General features: G+C 42.3%; 1 protein-coding gene across 2 annotated transcripts in view; it reads right to left on the reverse strand.

The window, feature by feature from the left end:
- Positions 1-26731, reverse strand: part of BMPR2 (bone morphogenetic protein receptor type 2) — a 325794-nt gene that overhangs the window by 58790 nt on the left and 240273 nt on the right. For both annotated transcript variants that reach the window (XM_033945719.1, XM_033945717.1), the window contains one exon: positions 25973-26203. In XM_033945719.1, coding sequence (XP_033801610.1) covers positions 25973-26203 — 231 coding nt within the window. The remainder of the gene's footprint in view (positions 1-25972; positions 26204-26731) is intronic.

Genomic DNA, 26731 nt, shown 5'->3' on the forward strand with positions numbered 1-26731 from the left:
GAGATATATGGATCAAAAATTGGTTGGCGGGTAGGAAGCAAAGGGTAGGAGTAAAGGGTCACTACTATGACTGGAGAAGAGTCACGAGTGGTGTTCCACAGGGGTCCGTACTAGGGCCACTGCTGTTCAATGTATTTATAAATGATCTAGAAACAGGGACAAAGTGTGAAGTAATAAAATTCGCAGACAACACCAAACTATTTAATGGAGTTGGGACTAAAGAGGACTGTGAGGAACTACAAAGGGACCTAAACAAGCTAGAAGAGTGGGCGATGAGATGGCAGATGAAGTTTAATGTAGAGAAATGTAAAGTCTTGCATGTAGGGAACAGAAACCTGAAGTATAGTTATACGATGGGAGGGATGGTAATGGGTGAAAGTACCCAAGAAAAGGACTTGGGGGTAATAGTAGACAACACAATGAAGCCGTTGGCACAATGCGCAGCGGCCTCTAAGGGGGCGAATAAAATGCTAGGTATTATCAAGAAAGGTATTACAACCAGATCAAAAGAGGTCATTCTGCATTGTATCAGATGATGGTGCACCCGCATCTGGAGTACTGCGTCCAATATTGGTCGCCGTACCTTAAGAAGGATATGGCAATACTGGAGAGGGTTCAGAAAAGACCAGCGTGACTTATAAAAGGTATGGAAAACCTTTCATATGATGAAAGATTAGAGAAACTGGGGCTATTTTCCCTGGAAAAACGGACGCTTAGAGGGGATATGATAGAGACTTACAAGATCATGAAGGGCATAGAGAAAATGGAGAGATACAGGTTCTTCAAACCTTCGAAAACTACAAGAACGAGAGGGCATTTGGAAAAATTAAGAGGGGAAAGATTCAGAACCAATGCTAGGAAGTTCTTCTTCACCCAAAGGGTGGGGATGCGTGGAATGCGCTTCCAGAGGGTGTGATAGAACGGGTACGATATCGGGGTTCAAGAAGGGATTGGATGAATTCCTGAAGAAAAAAGGGATAGAAGGGTATAGATAGAGGATCACTATACAGGTCCTGGACCTGATGGGCCATCGCATGAGCGGACTGCTGGGCATGATGGACCTCTGGTCTGACCCAGCAGAGGCACTGCTTATGTTCTTTTTTTTTTTTTTTTTACTTAAATCTTTATTGATTTTCAATTTAAATTTCAAGTATTACACTTGTACAGAAAGCAATAATAGCATAGATATTAAATACAATATAAATATAACTCATAAGTTAATAAATTTACTATTTATGCTCAAGTCCTCAACTTAAGGTCCAAGAATCAAAGAAAAAAATGGTGAAACATAATGAAAAATACTAATACTTACACAAGAAACTGAAAGCTATAGCACTGAAATGAGGTCATAGGGCTCAAAGATTACTTTCATTCAGACGAGACATTGCCACAAAGTTTGTCAGTTGAGATGGTTCAAAAAAACACATACTTAACAGTACGGTAACACACAATACATTTACACGGATGTCTCAAATAAAAAGTTGCCCCCAAAGATATAACCCCAGGTTTCAAAAGAAGAAATTCACGGCGGCGCCTTTGCATCTCCCGTGCCAAATCTGGAAACATTTGTATTTTGAGACTAAGGAAACTTTTTTGTCTATTTTTAAAGTAAAGCTTTAACAACCATGTTTTATCAATTGGTAAGGCTAAAGTAATAATCATAGTGGCTGATGATGCTAAGTCCTTCTCAGATGTCTCTAGAATTTGTGAGATATTTAAGGATTCTTGGTCTGAAGATTTTTCTTTTTGTTGTTGGTTTTGTCCTTTATGGAGTGTGTGGCGCAGTGGTTGGATCTACAGCCTCAGCACCCTGGGGTTGTGGGTTCAAACCCCGCGCTGCTCCTTGTGACCCTGGGCAAGTCACTCAATCCTCCATAGCCCCAGGTACGTTAGATAGATTGTGAGCCCACTGGGACAGATAGGGAAAATGCTTGAGTACCTGATTGTAAAAACCGCTTAGATAACCTTGATAGGCGGTATATAAAATCCTAATAAACTTGAAACTTAATAAACTTGAAACTTTATCAGGCAAATAATAGACCCGTGAGAATGGTGGTAACAATTCTTCAGATATCTCCAAAATTTCCACTAGATATCTCTTAAGCATATCTCTAGGTGTTACCAAATCAAGTCTTGGAAAGTTAATTAACCTTAAATTGTTACTATGTGAGTTGTTATCAAGCATTTCAATTTTCTTCCTTAGATTAATATTATTTTTAACTAAAGTCTCTTGCAATTGTTTTGATGTTATAATTTCCTTTTCAATTTTCTGAATAGATGAATTAGAAGTATTTCTTTTCTTATATCCTTCAATTCTTTATTATGTTCATTGATTTTCCCTTCAATTTGTTGAAAGGTAGGAGTAATGGTCTTAACAAAATCAGCCATTAAGTCCCAAATAGAATCTAGAGTCACTTCAGCAGGCTTAATCAATACAATTGGAGCTTGTGTTAGTGTAAAGTGCTCACCGTTCTGAAGATTTCCTTCGGGGCATGTCTTTTGTCCTTCTCCCTCATGCTGAGATGGTCCTGCCCCAGATATCTCCATTGGGGCCCTTGTAGTACGAGCCCCAGCCCTCCAAGCTCTCCTGAAGATCCTTGCTTGCCTCTGGAGAAGAGAATACCTCAGAATCCAGGGTTTCCCCACCCCTGGGAGGGCTGATAATCTGAGGCTGCGGGGGCAGCGCCTTAACATCGAGGCTTAGAGTAGTGACGGGCCCAGGAGTGTCCACCGCGGGTTCGCCTCCTTGTGTCCTCAGCAGGCCGCCATCCGATGTTGCTGAGACCTCCTGCATACGCCTCAGAAGATCCTGAAAATTGCTGAGACCCGGAGCTCCAGAGCGCCGCGAGGCAGAAGCAGCGCTCCGGCCCCTTCTCTTTGGCATCGCAGTAAGTAAAACTACCGCTAGGAAATTCCTTCCAAAAATTGCTGTTCTAAGACGAGCAACTCAGCACGTCCTGCTCTCAGTCGCCATCTTGGATCCTCCACCACCACACCACTGCTTATGTTCTTATATTCTCTGTCGTGTGAAGCTGCTTGGAATGCTAAAGTATGGTCCAGAAATTTCTTACTTTTACAGCCCTGTACTGACGGGAAGGTGAAAAGGGCATGAGACTTTCTACTATTTTTATACGATACTAGAGAGAATCTATTAACCATATAAGACGGAGCGGTACCATACATAACCTTATAGCAAAAGCAACCCAACTTAAACAAAACACGAGCCTCCATTGGGAGCCAATGCAATTCACAATAAAATGGAGTCACATGATCATAATTTTTAAGACCGTAGATCATTCTAACCGCTGTATTCTGAATCAGTATGAGTCGAACCATGTCTTTCTTGGGAATTGTTAAATACACACTATTACAATAATCCCAAAGACTCAATAATAAAGATTGTACCAGAAGTTTAAAAGCAGAAGACTAAAAAAAAAAGGTTTAATGGTATGCTGTTTCCATAGCGTGTAATAACCTTTACGTACCACAGCATCTATTTGTTTTTTCATAGTCATATGCTAGTCCAAAATAACTCCCAATATTTTAATTGTTAGTTGAATTGTATATAAGGTAGAATTTATACTAATCGATGGCTCGTGAATAATCTTATGTGGCGACATAACAAAAAACTTTGTCTTATCAGGGTTAAGTTTAAGTTTGAAATCCTACATCCAAGAGTTCATCAATTGCAACACAGACTCAATTTTATGAGAGATATGCGATAGAGCTGTAGCACAAGGTATGACAATTGTAGCCACCGACCAACTATGGCTCTTTTTCAAACTTTTGTGTTGTCTGTCGCTAATTAACTTATGGTTAGAGCATCCTCAGGAAGTGATATCAGAGAAGAGATATTGCTGTTGGAGGCAGGGCAATCAGATGGCATCATTTCCTCTTTGGTTTTAGAGATGTTTTTCAGGGATTGGCAAAAAGCACAGGAAACAAACACCTCTGCACCAATGAAATCCAATACACAAGAGCAGAAGGGGCCAGGTCTTCAAACTGTAATAACAACCAGTAATGCAATACAAATAAGAACATAAGAAATGCCTCCGCTGTGTCAGACCTGAGGTCCATCGTGCCCAGCAGTCCGCTCACACGGCGGCCCAACAGGTCCAGGACCTGTGTAGTAATTCTATATCTAAACCCTTTAATCCCCTTTTCCAGCAGGAAATTTTCCAATCCTTTCTTAATCCCCAGTACCGTACTCTGCCCTATTACGTCCTCTGGAAGCGCATTCCAGGTGTCCACCACACGTTGGGTAAAAAAGAACTTCCTAGCATTTGTTTTGAATCTGTCCCCTTTCAACTTTTCCGAATGCCCTCTTGTTCTTTTATTTTTCAAAAGTTTGAAGAATCTGTCCCTCTCTACTCTCTCTATGCCCTTCATGATCTTGTAAGTCTCTATCATATCCCCTCTAAGTCTCCTCTTCTCCAGGGAATAGAGACCTAGTTTCTCCAATCTCTCCGCGTATGAAAGGTTTTCCATCCTATCAGACGTGTCGCTCTCCTCTGAACTCTCTCGAGTAATGCTATATCCTTCTTAAGGTACGGTGACCAATATTGGACGCAGTATTCCAGGTGCGGGCGCATCATCGCCCGATACAACGGCAGGATAACTTCTTTCGTTCTGGTTGTAATACCCTTCTTGATTATACCTATTCTATTCGCTCTCTTAGCAGCCGCTGCACACTGTGCCGTCGGCTTCATTTTCTTGTCCACCATTGCCCCCAAGTCCCTTTCTTGGGTACTCGCATTCAATAACATCCCTCCCATCGTATAGTTGTACCTCGGGTTCCTGCTACCCACATGCAATACTTTACATTTCTCAACGTTGAACTTCATCTGCCATCTCGTCGCCCATTCCCCTAGTTTGTTCAAGTCCCTTTGCAATTCTTCGCAGTCCTCTTTAGTCCGAGCTCTACTAAATAGTTTGGTGTCGTCCGCAAATTTTATTATCTCACACTTCGTCCCTGTTTCCAGATCATTTATGAATATATTAAATAGCAGCAGCCCGAGCACCGAGCCCTGCGGAACACCACTCGTGACCCTCCTCCAGTCCGAGTAGTGGCCCTTCACCCCTACCCTCTGTTTCCTACCCACCAACCAGTTTCTGATCCATCTATGTACGTCTCCTTCCACCCCATGGTTCTTCAGTTTCCGGAGTAGACATTCATGAGGCACCTTGTCAAAGGCTTTTTGGAAATCTAGGTATATGATGTCTATAGGGTCTCCTCTGTCCATCCGTTTGCTAATTCCTTCGAAGAAGTGCAATAAGTTAGTTAGGCACGATCTCCCCCTGCAGAAGCCATGTTGGCTGGTTATCAGAAGTTTGTTTCTTTCAAAATGTTCATCGATGTTTTCTTTTATCAGTGCTTCTGCCATTTTCCCGGAACCGAGGTCAGACTCACCGGTCTGTAGTTTCCCGGGTCCCCTCTTGATCCCTTTTTAAAGATGGGTGTGACATTGGCTATCTTCCAATCCTATGGGATCACGCCTGTTTTCAGGGATAGGTTGCAAATTTGCTGTAGTAGTTCTGCTATCTCCTCCTTTAATTCCTTCAGAACCCTTGGATGGATTCCATCCGGACCCGGGGATTTAGTCATAAAAACATCTGGCATTTTTCTTTTTAGGCAACAGAATTACAGTGTACTGAAAAAAATTTTCAATAGAAGAAGCCTACACCCAGTCTCTCTCTCATCCCGCCTCCTCACAGCCTTCTCTCGCTCATATCTTCTCTCCCTCTCCTTCCACCCTCAGAGAGATTGTAGATCTTGCCATCCCATAAAATTGGGAGCTGCAAGATCAGTAAGTTCTTCGTGAACATTGTTATTCAAATTGAGAGCTCAGTGGCTGCCCTGCACAGTCGCAAGGAAAAGTACATTTCTGCAGCATAGGGTAAATAGTTGAGTTCCCAAGGGGGTTTGTGCTGGGACTGCTGCTTTTTGCCATATTTATCATTAATCTAGAAATAAGAGTAACTAGTGAGATAATTAAATTTGCTGATGACAGAAGTTGTTAAAAGTTATTAAATCAAAAGTGGATTGTGGAGAAATTGTAAGAGGACCTAGTAGATGATGTTTAACGTGAGCAAGTGGAAAAGAGGAACCTGAACTATAGCTATCTGATGCAGGGTTCCATGTTAGGAGTCACCAACCAGGAAAAGGGTCTAGGTGTCATCATTGCCGAAATCCTCAGCTCTGGGTACAGTGGCAGCTAAAAAAGCAACCAGACTGTTAGGAATTATCAGAAAAGGAATAGAAAATAAAGATGAGAATGTTATAATGTCCTTGAATTGCTCTATGGTGAATCACACCTTGAATACTGTGTGCAATTCTGGTCACTGTATCTCAAAAAAGATATAGTGGAATTAGAAAAGGTACAGAGATGGGCAACGTAAATGGTGAAAGGGTTGTGATACTTCAATATGAGAAAAGGTTAAAGTGGCTAAGGCTCTTCAGCCTGGAGAAGAGAAAGCTCTGAGGAGATAGGTTAGAGGTCTATAAAATAATGAGTTGTGTGGAATAGGCACATATTAATCACTTGTTTACTCTTTCCAAAAATACTAGGACTAGGGGACACGCAATGAAGTAACTAAGTGGTAAACTTAAAACAAACTGGAGGAAATATTTCTTTACTCAATGTGTAATTAAACTCTGGAATTCATTACCAAAAAATGTGGTGATAGCAGTTAGCTTAGCAGAGTTTAAAAAAGGTTTGGATAACTTCCTACCATAAGCCATTATTAAGATCGACTTGGGGAAATCCACTGCTTATTCCCAGGATAAGCAGAATAAAATCTATTTGGGATCCTGCCAGGTACTTCTGACCTAGGTTGTCCATTCTTGGAAACAGGATACTGATGATCTCCCTAGCTGGAAAGGGGACCAAACATGGGGGAGAAATATATAGGTCTATGTTTAGGGCAAGATACAGGCTCACTGAACTGTTGCCTAATAACTGTAAAAATATCCATTCTCTGGGAGGATACATTGACGAGAGATCTGGACATTAGGTGAGATATTTAGAGCCCTTAACATTTTTATTTATTTAAAAACATATACCCCGCTTAAACCTAAGTGGTTCATAAGATACATACACAGTTTTCAAAACCAATACAATGAATATGAAAAAGAAACCTCTCCAACAGTATTATTAAAGTGAGCAGCTTTCAAGAAAAGGCCTCTATAAATAAAGTCATTTCTAACACCTTTTTAAATCTCTGAATGTCAGAGAGCATCCTAAATGACCTGGTCAGCTTATTCCATAGTAGCACCCCTGACACTGAGATTACTGAAGTCCTCATTTTTGCGTAATGTATGCATGACAGCCCTTCACTAACTACCTGTAGTGTCCCCTCTGACTTCAGGGCTCGACTTGGCTGATATACTTCCAGCACCTGAGTCAGATACCAGGGGATATGAAAGTGTATCACTTTAAAGATCAACAAAAGAACTTTATAAACCACACTTTTTGGGCTTGCGAGCTACTTTTAAAATGACCAAGTCAAAATGATCTACCAACAATAAAATTAAAAAAAAACCCACAAAGCACACTGTACACTGAGAAAATGTTAATTATCATTCCTATTCCGGGGTTTTTTCAAAGAGGTCAAGGCAGATGACTCTATGCACTGTCACCTCAGTAACAACCATACAAAAATAGACAAATATATCCCCCTCCATTTTTACTAAACCACAATAGCAGTTTTTAGTGCAGGCAGCTGCGCTGAATGTCCAGTGCTGCTCTCGACGCTCATAGGCTCCCTGCGCTAAAAACCGCTATTGCGGTTTAGTAAAAGGGGCCATAGTGCAAAATATAGACAACAGATATAAATTCAGAAATATTTTGATCACTAAATTGAAAATAAAATAATTTTTCTACCTTTGTTGTCTGGTGATTTCATGAGTCTCTGGTTGCACTTTCTTCTTCTGACTGTGCATCCAATCTTTCTTCCCTTCTTTGAGCCTGTATGCTTCCTCTCCTCCAGACCTCATTCCCTATCCCAACTTTTTCTTCCTCTCTCCCAGCCCTTTCTTTCTCTTTTTCTCTCTTCATGCCCCTTTTCTTTTTTTCTGTTTCCCTTCTATCCTTCTGTCTCCCTGTCTGCCCCCTTTCTTTCTTTCTCCCTGCCCTCCCCCAAGCCACTGCCAACGCCATCGGGGAACAGGCCCCCAAGCCGCCCCAAGCTCTCCCTGCTTCTCTGCATCCAGCCGACCAGCATTCCTCTCCCTGACGTCAATTCTGCCGTCGGAGAGGAAATTCCGGCCCAGCCAGGCAGTGATTGGCTGCCCCGAACTTCCTCTCCGACAGCAGAATTGACGTTAGGGAGAGGAAGGCTGATTGGCCCGGTAGATCGCCAAGGCAAAGTGAGTCTATCATGGAGCCAAGGATGGGCTCCGCGATCGACTCACTTTGCCTTAGCAATCTACCGGTTGATCACGATCGACCTATTGGGCACCCCTGTTATAAACAATCTGATATTTCATTGGTAACCAATGAAGTCGTTTCAGTAAAGATGAGATATGATCAAATCTGTTCTCTCCACAGATCAACCAAGCTGCTGCATTTTGAACTTGCAAAGCTTTACATCTGGTAGCTGTAATCTCCAGTTACAATGCATTACAGTAATCTAATTATTGAATGATAACAGTTTGCACAACAATCTTGAAATCATAATGTAATAACATCACTTTTAAACTATTAAGCACTTGCATCCGGAAGAAAGTAAACCTTATCACAGTCAACACCCGTGCCTGCATACTCAAGGTAGCATCTAAACAAATCCCCAGTATATTAAGTTGCTTATATATTAGAATTCTCATATTATTGATTTCAATATATTGTGGCCACCTAGAGTCTTCTTCCTTCCCAATCAACATTATATCAGTCTTTGTAAGACATCCAAGCCACAAGACCACATTCTTCCTAAGAGACAAGGTGGCTCCTCTATGCTCTAGAAATTAGGAAGGAATAAACTGGTTAACATAAGAACATACGTACTGCCATCTCCGGAACAGACCTTCAGTCTATCAAGTCTGATAATCCGCACATGCGGAGGCCCAGCCAGGTGTACACCTGGCGTAATTTTAGTCACCCATATCTCTCTATGCCTCTCGTAAGGATCTAGTTTGCTTTTAATTAGAGAATGACACGGGGAAAAAATCTGTCCCCGTCACCGCCCCGTCCCCGTCCCACCATCCTCTGCACCGCCCCGTCACCGCCATTCCATTCACCGCCCCGTCACTGTCACTGCCATCCCTTTCACCGCCCCGTCACCGCCACTGCCATCCCATTCACCGCCCCGTCACCGTCCCCGCAGCATCCATATAAGCCTTAGTACTCTAATATTTAGCGTATTCCATTCTTATAAATCAAAGTTCCTGCTGCTGAACTAGAGAAAGAGATGTTCAGCTGGCAGGGCTTTGTTTATAAATTTTTATTAACACAACTAATATACCACCATAATGTTTCCGACAGAGGACAAGTATGCAATAAATGCATTTTGCTGTTTCAATGCCAGTGCTCAGCAGAACAATAGACAGCAATATGGACATTCACCTTATGTAGTACTTTTTTAATATATAAAAATAGGCAAAATTAGTTGCTGTTTTATCATTATATTTTCTTGCCATTATAGTATTCTTCATTGATCATTTTTCTTTTTAAATTCAAAACAAATTCAACCTATCTTGTGTCCCAGCATGAATTCATGTTTCACTCAATTGGCTGTTTCAAGGGAATTAACCCTCCAACTTCCATTTGCAAAAATACCCAATGTTGTTCCTTCTATGAGCAATATTTAAATTATGAGGAACAACATTGGGTATTTTTGCTGAATTGTGTGACACCATTTGGGCTGAACATGAAGATTGAAAATGCCTTGTTAGCCCTGGACAGATGATTTGAACAGCCAGGAGCCTGTCCTGGCCATTTAAATCATTTTGAATATCTAGTCCAATGATAACAGAATTAGGGTGATTATAGAAACATAGAACTTTGTTGATCACTAAAAACAGTGGAGACTAAGGGTCTATCAAGCTCAGCATCCTGTCTTTGACACTGGCCAGTCTTGGTCTTTGGAACTGCCCATTGTGTCAGAAGCAATAGGGATTAAGTGACTTGCCCAGGGTCACAAGGAGTGTAGTGTAGCTCTAACCACTGGATTTAGAAGTTGGCTTCTTTTGGGATCTTTAACTCATCATCGCTAGGACTCGAATCTGAGTCCGTGGCACCTAACATAGAATGGAATTAGTATGGCAAAGTAATGAAGAATGGTCCAGCAGCCCCCACCCTCCCTCCACCTCACCTTATATTCGTTCCGAGTTTGCCGGCTTCCTTTTTCCCTAGCCGCACGCGTTCAAAAAGCCGTGCATTTAGCCAGCTCCCTCCCTCCACCTCACCTTAAATTTCGAGTTTTCCGGCTTCCTTTTTTCCGAGCCGCATGTGTTCAAAAATCCGTGCACGCGCGGCTGCGCGAGTCAATCAAACTTCTCCTCTCCTACAACTTCCTGTTTCCGGTTGCGTCAGAGGAGAAGATTGATTGACTCGCGCAGCCGCGCGTGCACGGATTTTTGAACACGTGCGGCTCGGAAAAAAGGAAGCCGGAAAACTCGAAATTTAAGGTGAGGTGGAGGGAGGGAGCTGGCTAAATGCTACGGGCGGGCGGGCGGTGGCTGCGGGAACCGCGCGATCCTTGATACCTCACTGCGGAGACAAGACCATTCACCGCCCCGCGGGCGGTGAATGGCCTTGTCCCCGTCGCCGCAGCGACTGCTAGTTTTCTTCCTCGTTTTCGGCGGGTGACCCGCGGCTAAAATGCGGTGGCCGCGGGTAAACCGCCACCGTGTCATTCTCTACTTTTAATCCCGCAATAACCTCCTCTGGGAGGGCATTCCAGGTGTCCACCACTCGTTGTGTGAAGCAGAACTTCCTGATATTTGTCCTAGACATGTCCCCCCTTAGCTTCAGTCCATGTCCTCTTGTCCGTGTCACATTGGACATTGCAAATAATTTTTTTTCCTGATCTATTTTGTCGATTCCTTTCAGTATTTTGAAAGTCTCGATCATATCCCCTCGCAGTCTCCTTTTTTCAAGGGAGAACAATCCCAGTCTCTTAAGTCATTCCTCGTATTCCAAGTTCTCCATACCTTTTATTAGCTTCGTTGCTCGTATTTGCACCCTCTCCAGCAGTTTTATATCCTTCTTTAGGTTGGGAGACTAATGTTGGACACAGTATTCCAAGTGTGGTCTGACCATTGCTCTATAAAGCGGCATTATAACTTTCTCCGATCTACTCGTGATTTCTTTCTTTATCATGCCTAACATTCTATTTGCTTTCTTTGCCTCTGCCGCACATTATGCCGACGGCTTCAGGGTCCTATCTATCAGTACACCCAGGTCCTTTTCTTGTTTTCTCTTACCCAGAGTTGCACCTGACATTCTATACTCGTGTTCCTTGTTCTTTCTGCCTAAATCATTACTTTGCACTATTCCACATTAAACTTCATCTGCCATTTCTCCGCCCATTTCTCTAACTGACACAAGTCACTTTGGAGTTCCTTGCTATCCTTCTGCGATCTGTTTGCCCGGCATAGCTTTGTGTCGTCTGCAAACTTGATGATCTCACTGGATGTTCCTTTTTCTAGGTCATTGATGAAAATATTAAATAAGATGGGCCCAAGTACCGAGCACTGGGGCACACCGCAGTCACTTTCTCCCAGTCTGAGAACTTCCCATTTATGCCCACTCTCTGCTTTCTGTTCTCCAGCCATTTGCCTATCCCTCTATTCATGGTTCATAGAATAAGGGCTCCACAGCTGCCAAACCATAGCTACAGCTGAACTCTGCTGTGCTAAGTCAATCCCAAACAACCAGACAACTGAGATTACTATCCTTTGACTGACAGGTAACCCAAGGGAGGAGAGCGAGAAGCTATCAGAGAGAGAAAAAGAAAGTGAATGTTGGATCTCTGGAGGAGACCCTTGCAGGGAAATCCCTGTATATCGCAGCAGAATCTACCCAGGAGGCTTGCCTGAGCAGCCCCCTGACCAAGTAGATTCAGAGCCCTCATTAAGCCCATAAACCTGGATCTCTTCACCAGTCTAATATTGCCCATGAAACCTACAGTGAGAGTAAAGGGAAGTCTAACCTTCCAGTAAGAAGATGCCAAATATTTTTGAGAAGGAGCACTGTCAGGAGCCCGTAATTAGGAAGGCCCATCTCTGCCAATCATTTGACAAGGATTACCTCCCTCTTGAAGAGAGCGAAACTGCACAAAAAGTTCAACAATGTTGTAACGCTCACTCTGTCTGGGAACTCCCAAGTACCTGGTTGAAACAGTGATGCCTTACCTGGAACTAGTCCCAATGAGGTGTTATGAAGGGTCCAATCAGAGCAGCTCCTAACATGATTTACTCCTTACATGCAAGACCTGCTAGCTGCAAATTTTGACCAAAAGCTGTCATGTTCTGTGTAGGGATATTCAAAATCTCACTCAAACTGTAATCTGTAGAAAGTTCAATGGATCCATCAAGGTCAGGGGTGTCAAATTTGGCCACAAACAATTAGATTTATCCTGAGATTTGGCCCTCTGTTCCTTCCCTCCCTCCATCCCGGCTTCCCGGTCTCACCTTCATAGCAGCCTGCAGAGGATCACCGGTTGGCTGTGGCGAACCTAGCAGGCTGCTGTCGACCTCCGCAGCACATTCCCTCTGCCGCAGTCCTGTACATCAGAGGACGGGCGGGAGCACAGCAGAGGGAACGTGCTGCAGAGTCCAACAGCAGCCTAGGTTCGCTACAGCACTGGCGATCCTCTGCAGGCTGCTTTGAAGGTGAGACCAGGAAGCCGGAGGACACTAGAAAGAAGGCGGGCCCTGGTGTACAGAAGGGGGAAAACATGCAGTCCTTTGGGATGGGGTGGGGGGGGTGCGGCACTGGTGGGCCCTGGTATAGAAGTATATGGAGGTAGGGGTCCAAAGAGACATGCATATGCTGGACTGAGGGTGGGGTGGGGGTAAGGGAAGAAATAATGGGTCTAAAAACAGAGGAGAGGGAGAGAGATTGTGGACAATGGAATGGAGGGAAGGAAGGAACAGAAAGGGAGAGAAGCTGGACACAAGGGATGGTGTGGAGGGGGCTAGAGATACTAGATAGGAAGGTAGTTGGGAAGATAAAGGGAGGGATGATGGTGGTAAGGAAGGAGGGAGAGATGCTGGATGAAAGGGTAGTTGAGAAAAGGAGGGATGGTGGATCTAGGGATGGTGGGGTCCATCGCTGCAGATGCTGGGTTGGAGACGAAAAAAAGGAAAGATGCCAGACCTCCGGGGGAGGGAAGGGAAAAGGAAGGGGAGGACAGAGATGGAAGATAGATGGTTAGCACGGAGAAAGAAGAAAATGACAAATGGGCAGGAGACCCTGGCAAGTGAGTTATCAGAAGACAACCAGAGCCTGGGACCAACATGATTTGAATAACAACCAGACAACAAAAGGTAGAAAAAATAATTTTATTTTCTGTTTTGTGATTACAATATGTTAGATTTGAAGTGTGTATGCTGCCAGAGCTGGTGTTAAGACAGCAAGCATGAACTAGGACTTAAAAGAGAGAGGAAAAATCTTTTTTATTTATTTTGTTTACATCACAGAGCCGGTATGGGGTTGATGTAACCCTATACTTCTACTAAGGGGTCTTTTTATTAAGATGTGCATTTAGCGCACGCTAAATTGGTTAGCATACCTTAATAAAAGGACCTCTAAGTATCTGAGTAAAGGCATTTTTGGCAGATAGAGGGTGCTATGATATGCTGGACTGGAATGGATAGTGTGCAAGAAAAAATCAGAATGTTGTAGATTTTTTCTAAATATGAGATGCCTCCTTTTCATATAATTCTGGGTAAATCTAGTTAGATGCATATGTGATAGTTAAGGCCACACCCAATAGAAACTTATGAAAAGTTGGTGCATAAATACAAAAATAAAAATCTGAATATGGATTGTGGCAAAGGCCAGAAAAATGACATTAGAGAATAACAGGAAAACACTAGGGGTTACCAGGAGGGAAAAAGTATATGTATCTGGAAATCAGGTAGATATACATAACACACTTATAGAGGTATTAATCTGACTCCATTTTTTCATCTTTCTTTCATTCTTTGTGCTGTTCTTTGTCTAAGATATTAAGATATTTTCTAAGTTTTATTTACACTCAATATGTATAACAAACGAAACCTCAAAATACATTACTCATATTATGACCGAAATAGAACATTGGACAAGCAACTTCAAACTGAAACTTAACACAGAAAAAAACAAAAATCTTCCTTGCAAGCCCAACGGATAAAATTACCAATTCAACGTTACATATAAAAGACCATGATTACCCAATTACCAACACAATAAAAATATTGGGAGTCACATTGGACACACACCTCACAACGATTGAACACACGAATATAGTGGCAAAAAAATGTTTCATGATGTTATGGAGATTAAAGACCATCAAAAAATACTTTGACCCACTATCATTTAGATTACCAGTGCAATCATTAGTGCTTTCTATTCTGGACTATTGTAATATCGTTTATATGGGTATAGCCAAAAAAACAATGAGGAAGCTTAGAATAAGACAAACCAGAAACAGCTATCTTTTTGCATACCCAAGCATAACCAATTGTAAATACAAAACCTTTCTGGACAGAACTTTCATGCACCAAGCAAACAAACAACAACATTGGTTAGACAGTTACATTAATAAAGCTGAACTGACCTACAATGCTTTTAGAAAACTCATAAAAACTACCTTATTCGACAGATATATCACCTAAACAGAACCTCTCCAAACACTCTGTTTCTTTTCAAAATGCCCTCTGAAATCCTAATCGAGCAGCATTTGTAATTTCAGGACCTTTCTTCTAATATGTCCCCTCCGAATCTCTAAACTAACTATATATTGTAATTTTCGCTGTTTTTTTGAATCTCTAAACAAACTGTATATTGTAATTTTCTTTTTTTTTTTGAAAGCTGCGACTTTTCTTTACAGGTTCACTCCGAAATTCTTAGCAAACAGTATATTTTGCAATTTCAATTCTTAAAGTCTTTGTACTCTGTACTTCTTCTACATATTGTAAATCGCTGAATTGTCCAGCTCTCTTGAATGTAAACCGCCTAGAAGTCACAAGATTGTGGCGGTATTGAAGAATAAAGTTATTATTATTATGTTTATTAGGACCTCTGAGGAAGGTTTGTTGTCCGAAACACGGACCGTGTCGGGTCCCTCGGTTGGTAATAAGGTTGTATATACCATTAGAGTTTGAAATAAACAGTGCCTGCATCTTGTACATAGTCTGCAGTTGTCTTTGGTTTTTGGTTTTGGCTCCTGTAAGACTAGCATGAAGTGCCAAAGCCTGTAGAGACCTTTTAAAGAAGGTCTACTGATTTGCCCAGGGTCACCAGGCACATCAGCGGGAGAATTAGGATTTGAACATCACTTTCTCTTGGTTTTAAGTCTACTCCTTCCTTCCTACCCCCTGTGGGGGGTGGGAGGAGGGTGGTCTGTCTACCCAGGAATCTAGGATTCCCATACAGGTTACTGTCCTTCATGACTCATCCGACAACTATCCAGCATACAAACCTTTAAAAATCAGTGCTACCAGCTTCTCCCTCTCATAATCTGGGCTATAATCTGTTCATGAAAGACATGGTAGAAAAGAAATGGTGGGAGGGGGGACATTTTATATTAAAAATCATATTAAAGTCACACAATTGAAGGATCTACAGGATAAGAAGAGGCATTGTGGGTCAAACTGGAAAAGAGGGATATACAGGTCTCTTTCACAGATGGAAGAAGTGGACAGAGATTTAATAGAAGTCATTCAAAATATAGCTGTAAAAGGAGAAGTAACACAGAAACATAGAAATAGACGGCAGATAAGGGCCACGGCCCATCTAGTCTGCCCACCTTAATGACCCTCCCCTTCCTTTGCCTAGCAAATAGATCCCACGTGTCGATCCCATTTGGCCTTAAAATCAGGCACGCTGCTGGCCTCAATCACCTGCAGTGGAAGACTATTCCAACGATCAACCACCCTTTCAGTGAAAAAGAATTTCCTGGTGTCACCTCGTAGTTTCCCGCCTCTGATTTTAATATGCTGGATGTTTATTGGGGTATCCCTATTGAGGGATTTCCTTGAAGTAGGGAGATCCTAGATTTTCTACAAGGAGAACTGTTCTAGCAGTTAGTAATAGAACCGATATGGGAAGGGACCATACTGGACTTAGTGCTTACAAATAGGGAAAGTATTTCTGATGTTATAGTGGGTGATCATTTGGCATCCAGTGATCACCGCATGGTGTGGTTTAATATTAAGAGAGGGCATTAATATGTAGAGGGCTCATTTAAAAGTGAAGGTTCTAAACTTCTTTAAAAAACTAACTTTTTCAGATAGAGATTATGTCAAGGAATTGTTGTCTGAATGGGAACATTTGGAAGGAGGAAAGCAGTGAGCAAAACTGAAAGAAGCTATTGTAAGGGCAACAAACAATTTTATAAGAAAAGTAAGTAAAAGTAAGAAGTAAAGAAGACAGCTTTGGTTCTCAAAAGTAGTAGCAGAGAAGGAAAAGGAGATTAGCTTTCATAAACTAAAGAAGACAGGCAAAAATATCTGGAAAAGTTAAGACAGGCTGGTAGAGTAGTCAGGAAAGCAAAGATATAAATGGAACAAGAGGGCAAGCAAAGATACAAATGGGCAAGAGGGAGCCCAAGCCCTCTTGCCCCGCGATCCCCAACCTCCCCCCCCTGCCGAGTCTGATGGGGCCAGGAGGGAGCCCAAGCCCTCCTGGCCCGGCGATCTCCAACCCCTCTCCCATGATCTGGCCAGGAGGGAGCCTAAGCCCTTTTGGCACAGCGACACTCCCTAACCCCCACCCCTCACTAAAATACGGGCAGGAGGGATCCCAGGCCCTCCTGCCCTCGACACAACTCCCCCACGACTGCCCCCCTGCCGACCCGTGACCCCCTGCCGATCCCACGACCTCCCCACACTCCCCTCCCCATATCTTAAAAATTGTTGGTCGGACGGACGGGTGCCAAGCCCGTCCGTCCGACAGGTCAGCCATCTCCAAAATGGCTGGTCTTAGGGCCACAGGTGGGGCTTGAGGCACCTGGGCCAACCGGAATCAGCCCAGTTGTCTTAGGGCCTCCTGTGGGCGGGGCCTTAGGCACTTGGGCTGGTTGTGTCACGGGTCGGCGGGGGGGGGGGGCGATCGGGGAGGGGGGCGGTCATGGGGGGTTGTGTCAAGGGCAGGAGGGCCTGGGATCCCTCCTGCCACTTTTTAGACGTTGGTTTTTTTTTTTTTGATTATGAGCTCCTAAGTTATTAAGCACTTAAAGCACTTTAGAAAATAATATATTAAAATAAAAGATCAGTGACAAGTTTGGTGCTATTCGTCTGTGTATATGAAACTTATACTACACGCAGTTGCACCACTGAGGTCTATGAGTTGAATATTTAAATGTTGCTTTTGATTTACTCTGCAATACAGTACTGACTTTAAATAAATGCTTAAGAAAGTTTGAAGCTATTGACTCTCAGCAATAGTGGCATTTCTTCAGAAGCAGATATTTCACATGGTTAAAAAGCCTTCAGCAAAGGACACATAATTGGCAAACTTTCAAATATCTTATAAAATAAACATGTGGGAAACTGCTGATAAGAGCAGACCAAGGATTTTGCTAGTTTTAAATAAATATTTGTTAATGTGCAAAACATACAGCAGTGATATCACTTCTTCAAATTGTTTAGAAATTTGTTTGTGTTAAGTCTATCTAGTGTATTTTAATGATGCCACTGCAGTTACTCTCACAGCTCTTCACTAGATGAGATGAACTGGCAGAATGTCAAAGAAGTAGATAACTATTAGAGCCCCAGATAAACCTCCAATCCAAGGTTTATTTCTATTTTCAGTCTATAGCTAACTGTACATTCATTTTCTGTCATGCCTTTTTCTTTTAGCTTTTTAAGAAACCTAGGGCTAGATTCACTAAGGACACCGATCGTGTCCCGACCATTTTGCGGTTGCGACCCTGACCCGATTCACTAATCTTCCTCCCACACCCGATCTGATCCATGCACGCAAATGAGGGGGAATGGCATGCAAATGTAGGCAGACAGCAATTTACTAAAAAAAATGAGGAACACCGACTAGGCTGGTCGATCTCAAAACAAGCGACTGCTGAGGACCAGTGGCACACGTCCCTGCTGACTCTCCTACTTCATGCCACCCTGAAATCCCAGCCAACTTCCACCAGCCCTGCTCTCTGCCCTGCTCCATTTAGCTCTCTGCTCCCTCCCTGCTCTCTGCCATGATCCTGCTCTGCCGACAACTCTGCTCCCTGCTCTCTGTCGCGATTCTCCTGCTCTGCTGAAAAAAGCTCTTTGCTCTTGCTTGCCACCCTTCCCTGCAGCGTGAGTCAGTGATTTTAACTCGCTTTAAACCCGTGGGTTAAAACCATGGGCTCGCACTGCAGGGAAGGGTGGCAGAGAGTAGGAGAGTCAGGGCGAGTAAAAAAAAGTTGGATAGCAAACACATGCGCAGACCATCTACAGGCAAAATAGATGGTCTGAGCATGCGTTGAGATCGCTCTCCAGCGATCCGTGTCATCGATGAGGGGCGTGCCTCCGATTGCCCCCATTTCCATGAAGATGGTTGGTGAATCAATCAACCTGCCTTGGATTGCCCACGGATTGGGTAAGATTGGTGGGCTTAGTGAATCTAGGCCTTAATTACTAAACGTTTGCTCTCATTTTGTGTAGTGGGCAAAATGTTTAGTATATAAGGTGCTAAGGAAAAATTCTGTCTAATTGATAATTTTCTTTCCTTTAGTCACAGCAGATGAATCAAGTGTCCTATGGGTTATGACCATCTACCAGCAGGTAGAAATAGAGAGAATTAAACTGAGCTCTGTCACACAGGAAAGCATGTTCCTTGGACAGTCAACATTTCTCATAATAAAACAGAAGAAGAATTAGTGAAAATAATGACATGAATCTGACAACAATCAGAACTTGATGATGCCAGAGACCAAACACCTGAGTAAGAAATCGAAATAAAAAAGGGAGAGTCTCTGGATTCATCTGCTGTGACTAAAGGAAAGAAAATTATCAGGTAAGACAATTTTTCCTTCTTTGTCATCAAAGTTTCCAAGTTTATTAAAAATTTGATATACCACCTTATCATGTAATTCAAGGTGGTTGTACAATAAAAACTAGAATAAAACAAATAGTATACTAAAAAAAACAATTAACATACAGGGACAACAAACAGGACACCAAGACAGATTATATTAAGACTGGACAAACAGATACAAAAGGGAATAGGGCGAACTACAATATAATTTTAAGAAAAGAGAAGAAGCATGGGAAAGAACATGAGGGTGGGGGAATAAACATGTAAGTCCAAAAGAAATGGACTAAGAAAAGTTTAAAAATCCTTATGAGGACAGCTAAACTTTGAAAGCATCTTTTTTTTTTAAATTAAGTTTCAAATTAAATACAAAGCACAAACTTTGAAAAGAAACAAAAATGAAATACAACCAATTTCCACAATGGATATTGAAATATCTGCCAATGAAAATAAATACACCGTATAGTCCTCAGCTTGGCTGAGGGACAAAGATGCTAATCCTCCATGGAAAGGAAAAACACAAGAAGGAAATATATATATATATATATATATATATATATATATATATATATATATATATATATATATATAATGAAATCGAGCAACACCCTTCAACTTCTATTTCTAACAGACTTGCTTCTTAGGCTAGATTTCCTTGGGCTGCAAATGAAATCCCCTTTCCTTCCAAAAAAATGGAAAGCATCTTTAAAGAGAAGTCTTAAGAGAAGACTTGAATTTCTCAAGGGTTGTTGTCTCTCTTAACGAGTTCAGGGCTGAGTTCCAAAGGGTGGGAGCAACCATGGAGAAGATAGCATTTCTCCTAGTATTTATATGGCTCAGTGACGGAATAGCTAATAAGTTTTGATCAGAGGATCGAAGAGTGTGTGATGAAGTGTATGGAATCAAAAGTCTATTAATAAATTCCGGCTGACCTGTTTTTCTAGTTTTAAAAGTCAACAATAGTGTTTTATATGTAACTCGATGATTAATAGGGAGCCAATGAGCTTTAATTAGAATAGGAGTTAAATGGTCAAATTTCTTGGCCTTATAAATGATTTTAACGGCAGTATTCTGGATTATCTGTAGACGTCTTAATTCTTTCTTGGTGAACGGAGGTGAAAACAGAGTGAAAAAGAGGTGATAGCTGAAGTGGCTATTTAATCAGCAGCAGGTGAATCCAGAGACTTGTGGGATGTATCAAAACAGTCTTCATTAGGATGGGATAGTAAATTTTATGCAGATATGCCAATGTCACAAAGGAGGCTAGAAAGTTACGAGCGGCGTTCAATAATTTATCCACCTGAATAGGACAGAAAAGAGTTTTCAAAAAAATTTTTTATTTATTTTTCAATATAGTCCCCTGATAGCTCAATACACTTCATCCACTTTTCCTGCAATGCCTTTAATCCCTTTGAAAAGAATTCTTCTCTTTGACCTTCAAACCAGGATGTCACAGCTTCCTTGACCAGTATCCACTGACAGATTTCTTCAAAACTCAAACAGAAAATAATCCAAGGGAGCCAGGTCAGGACTGAAGGGTGGATGGTTTAGCTGCTGAAACCCACATTCTCAGATGGCAACATGTGATTGTCACGACAAGTGCACCACCAGCACATTGTTATGAAGAAGCAGCAAGTTTGCTGTGAGTTTTCCTCATCTTTTCTGTTTGATTGTCTCCCACAAATTGATCATTGTGTTAGCGTATCTTTCCCCTGTTATGGTTGTTTTGTGTGGCATGAACTTCAGAAGCAAAAGTCATTCATCGTCCCAGAAAACAGCTGCCATGACTTTGCCTGCAGAATTTTCTGTCCTGAACTATTTTGGGGTGGAGGGGAAGACTTGTGATCCTACTGTATTGACTATTTTGGACTCGGGATCTCTGTGATGGACCCAAGTCTCATCTCCAGTCACCAAATGATGAAAAGAATTCACTTGGTCTTCACAGCATCTCCAAGTTCTCCTGACAGCGCTGGAGCCTCGTGGCCTTCTGATATGGCATCGGATTCTCAGAACCCATCTTGCACTAACCTTGGACATGCCAAACCTATTAGGAATTATTTTCCAAACTGTACCTGCTGAGATGCTCATTTCTTCAGCTATTTGGGAAGCCTTAATTTGTCTGTCTGACAAAATTAAATCCTCAACTTTCTTGCACATTTCTGTGTAAGTTGCATTCACAGGTCTTCCAGTGTGAGCATCACCTGCAACTACTCCATATGTACTTCTCATGTCTTGACAATTCAGACATAATTTATGTTATGTTATGTTATGTTTGGAATAATGGTTACATATATGAGGTTCAATAAATGAATATTTTCACTCCCTGTTTCTATTCTGACCATTTATACCGTTTCATGGTTATTACAAAAAATATTTTTTACATGGAGGGTGTCAAAAAATGATGGGCCCCGGGTGCCACATACCCTAGGTACGCCACTGTCATCAGGTGTGGCTATTCAAAAATACCATCCTGGAAGCCCAGATTAGATATATTCCATGTATTGAAAAAGGAGAAAGGAAGACCAAATGGCAGCCAGCATTGTTAACGAGTGAGAGGAAGGAAGTTATTAGAGCTAAAAGAGAATATTTCAGAAAGAGAGAGAAGGATTCGACTGAAAATAATTGTAAACAGCACAAAGAATAACAAGTTGCTAAAAAGGAGAGCAAAGAGACCCTGAAAAGAAAATTGCACTGGAAGCAAGAATACACAGTAAAAACTTTGTTAGCTAAATTAAAAGCAAGAAGCCAGGAAGAGAATCAGTTGGACTGCTAAATGACCAAGGGATAAAAGGGACTCTCAGGGAAGACAAGGCCACAGCGGAGAGATTAAATGATTTCTTTGCTTCAGTTTTCACTGAGGAAGATGTGGGAGAGTTACCGGTCAACCAACAACAAAAAAAGAAGATCTGTGTTCTACTAAAACTGAATATACTCGTACTCAAGAGCAAAACAAGAAGTATAACAATGGTTTGGTTTCCGGATGTAGCAGGAAAAATTAAATATTGTTTATTAATTATAAATCATATTAAAACATTTAAAATCATTTGATAAAAACCACACATATATATATGATAAAAGCAAAGGTCAATAACAAGAGTAGTCCAAGATACAGTCTGATTGGTTTAAAACAAATAAACCACACATATATATATGATAAAAGCAAAGGTCAATAACAAGAGTAGTCCAAGATACAGTCTGATTGGTTTAAAACAAAATAACGGGCTTGACCCGTTAAGGTTCCTGGGTCAATCTATGGAGCAGTCGCTTCATTTTCAGCTTAAGTAACTGTGCAACATCAGGGAATTAACAGTGTTGCCTTTGGCGTTCTTTCCTGATGAAGCCCCTGTTTGAAGTATAGGGGCGAAACGGAGATCATCCGTCGTCAAGTCAATATGAAAGTTAAGTGAAGTTGCTAAAGTTTGCTCAATAGTTACTCATGCATAAAGTGGAAGAGTAATAGATCAGCAACACAGCCGTGCTAAATGTAGTAAAAAGCATATACAATACAGAAAAAGTTTATAAGCAAAAAAAGTTAAAAAGTAAAAAATAAGCAAAAAATTTTACAGAGAAAATAAACGGGAACGAAGATAGCTCACCACATTAGCCATTAGCCCTGTAACATATATCGGGCTTCTGGCTGGGAGCACTTGAGACCCCTGGTTTCTCTCTGTAATACTTACCTTTATGTTCATATTTGTGTGACAGCCTACCAATATAAGATTTTAGTGTGGTTCACAAGGTTTGGAAAGTGGATTTAAAACAAATAAATGCCAAGAGTGGTGCTATAGGCTTTATATGCTTAAAAGGATGAATGCTCAATACAGTCCAATAGCTTGAACCAATGAGTGTCAGGTTCGTGTTTCGGCTGGCCTTTTTCAGGGGTCCTTATGATGCAGATTTGCTATATAACTAAAAAATAAAAATTTAAATGAATTGAATTGAATTAAAATTCACTGGACAATGTTTGAATGGAGATAGTCAATGGAAGTGATCAATAAATAGATCTTTAATGAGCAAACCCATGGGCGAGATATTTGGTAAGTAAGAAAATATGTCTCTATGAGACTAAGGGGCTCATAATTTTAAAAAAAAAAACAAAACCCAACGTTCAAAAAGTGTCCTAAATCGGTACTTGGCTCCCTCCTGCCTGTATTGTCAGGATTTAGCTAGATCATCCAAGTATCAATAATCAAACCTGGTTTTAGATGTATCTAAAACCAGCTAAGGCCTTTACCCTGCCTCTAAATGCCTACAGCGAAAAGAGGCGTTTTTAGAGGAGGGTAAAGGGTGGGAGGTGGGCCGACCTAGACTTAGTCGTACAGCAAGTATTTCCAAAACTTTACAAGGTTGCCCAGTCAGAACATTTATGTTTTGACTTAGACCTAGTCAAAATGGGTATAAGTTCCGAATAGGGGCCGTTGAGCTGATCGCGGCTGCCACGATCAGCTCAGCAGCTCCGGTAACCTGCCCACCCACCACCGCAAAAATCACGGCAGGAGAGATGCCCAATCTCTCCTGCCGCGATCGCGATTCCCCCCCCTAAACCCCGACAATACAGGCAGGAGAGAGCCCAACCCCTCCTGCCGAGGCGCGAGCACCTGAACCCCTTGACTCCCTCAAATACCAGCAGGAGGGAGCCCAAACCAATCCTGCCGAGGCACGAGCCCCTGAATCCCTCAAATACTGGGCAGGAAGGAGACCAACCCCTCCTGCTGAGGCGCTCCCCCCCCCGCGACACTCCCACCTTGACAATACCAGCAGGAAGGAGCCCTCCTTCCAGAAGGCGATCCCCCTCAAATACAGGCATGAGGAATCCCAGGCCCTCTTGCCCAAGGTGCACCACCCCAATAAGGCCCTTGGCCCACCATTCAGAGGATGGTGAGCCTGCCAGCTGGCCAGGCTTAGGATCCGTCCGTCCAACTTAACATAAGCGGGGGGGGGGGGGTGTCGGGGGTTGCAGGGTTAGAGGTGCCGTTCAGGAGCGATCGGGGGGGGGGGTGCACCGTGGACAAGAGGGCCTGGGATCCCTCCTGTCCATATTTTAGGGGGTGGGGGGTCGCCTTCTGGCAGGAGGGGTTGGGCCCCCCCTGCCGGTATTGTCAGGTGAGTGGTCGTGGGGGGTGTGCCTCGGCAGGAGGAGTTGGGCTCGCTCCTGCTGGTATTGTCTCGGGGGAAGGGAGTCTCGGGGGGGTGTGCGCCTCAGCAGGAGGGGTTGGGCTCCCTCCTGCTGATATTGTCGGAGTTCAGGGGGGGGGGGGTCAAGATCAAACGGCCGAACTGATGCGAACCACAGCAGAAGAGATTAGGCATCTCTCCTGCCGAGATCGTTGCCAGAGGGGGGATTCTGTAACTGGTGTTGTTTTTGATAGACGCCGGTTACAGAATCCAGCTTTTAGGTGAAGGACTGGCTTCCTCCTTCGCCTAAAAGGTCTTGTTTTGGGCGTTTGGGACTTGGGCAATTTTTTGGTTGATAATATGTTCTAAGGTTAGACGTAGTGGTGGTCTGTGCGATTAAACTGGATGGTTTTTTTTGAGAATGGACATTTTCCCTGCTGCTACTTTCAGCATTTAGGGCCTTTGGCCAAAAGCAGACTTAGACATTTTTTTTTTATTATGCTTCTCTAATGGTATAAAAGAACATAAGAACATAAGAAGTTGCCTCCGCTGGGTCAGACCAGAGGTCCATCGTGCCCAGCAGTCCGCACCCGCGGCGGCCCATCAGGCCCATGACCTGTAATGTGATCCTTCTCTAAGCCCTTTGATCCCTTTTATCCTTCTATCCATACTCTATCTAAAACCTATCTCTACCTCTATCTGTATCCCTCAATCCCCCTATCGTACAGGAATTTATCCAATCCTTCTCTGAACCCCCGTAGTGTACTCTGTCCTATCACAACCTCCGGAAGCGCATTCCAGGTGTCCACCACCCTCTGTGTAAAAAAGAACTTCCTAGCATTGGTTCTAAAATTGTCCCCTTTCAGCTTCTCTGAGTGCCCCCTTGTGCTTGTGGTTCCCCATAGTCTGAAGAACCTGTCCCTTTCTACCTTCTCTATGCCTTTCATGATCTTGAAAGTCTCTATCATGTCTCCTCTGAGTCTCCACTTCTCAAGGGAGAAGATCCCCAGCCTTCCCAACCTGTCTGCGTATGAAAGATTTTCCATACCTTTTATCATTTTTGTCGCTCTTCTCTGGACCCTTTCAAGTATCACCATGTCCTTCTTGAGGTATGGTGACCAATACTGGACACAGTACTCCAGATGCGGGCGCACCATCGCACGATACAGCGGCATGATGACCTCCTTCGTCCTGGCTGTAATGCCCTTCCTAATAATATCCAACATTCTGTTTGCTTTCTTGGAGGCTGCTGCACATTGTGCCGTTGATTTCATTGTAGTATCTACCAGCACACCCAAGAAGCTAACCGTGGAGATGGTGTTAAGTGAAAAAATAAATAAAGAGAGCATGGGTTTGCTTCTTTTCTTATTTGGATAACGTTTGGCCAGACATTGAGTTGTTGATCCAAAAATTATCTGTTAGCTGGCTCCAAAATTTTAAAGTAAAGGACACATACGGTTAATAGCTGACATTAGCTGTACAAGTCTTTATGAATAATTATCCCCAAGAATTCTGTTCATTCTATAGACAAATAAAATAATTAAGAAAGTGTTTAATCAGTTCTCAACATTACTAGCACAGGTTCTTTTGATTTGCATTTATCTGCTGTAGGGCAGAAACAGTGCTTATATTGTGGATGTTGATAGTGATGCTATAGTGTTTATACAGAGATTACTTACATTCTGGTAGTACTCCATCACCAGCAAGTATTCCATGCGCCCATCTGCTGTAAATCTTTCATCTCCAACCATAAAGTGAGCAATGTTGTCATGCTCCATCAGTGGGGTTCTATAAATGTTCCTCTCATTGATAAAGTTCTGGCGGTTACTTAAGGAAAATATTTTTACAGCCACTGGTCTCTCATCCATAGACCCTTTGTATACAGCTCCATATCGGCCACGTCCAATAAGCTACAAATAATTGTAAAAATGTATTAATAAGATGCAAGTATATTTCCGAGCAGGTGGATCAAATGTAGTAACATAGTTTGCTTCCATTCTATTAACACCCAATACAAGAATCAAAGAAAATTAAACCTTACTGTAAATATTTTGTCTTTTAAAAATGAATAGAATAATGATTTTTCTTTCTGTTAAGAAATTGGTTGAGTGGAAGGCATCCTTACAAGTTTCAAGTTTCAAGTTTATTTAACTCTTGATGTATCGCCTATTTTGAATATTCTAAGCGATGTACATAATATGATAAAACATAAAAACATTAATATAAACTTAAAAACAGCAATTTTCAATATTGACTAACAAGAAAGCGAGCCTGTTGCTAGAGATTTCAGTGCCCATTCAAAGGCCGAAGCTATGATGGGCAAGAGTGAGTCAACATTGTTCATGCTCACAGGGACCTCTAAACCACAAGGTATATCACAGGTAGATCGGGGTGAGGTGTTGGCTTATTTGGAAAAGGAGATGAGATCAGGAGGCACC

This window comes from Geotrypetes seraphini, chromosome 5, assembly GCF_902459505.1.
Source record: "Geotrypetes seraphini chromosome 5, aGeoSer1.1, whole genome shotgun sequence".
Taxonomy (NCBI): Eukaryota; Metazoa; Chordata; class Amphibia; order Gymnophiona; family Dermophiidae; genus Geotrypetes; species Geotrypetes seraphini.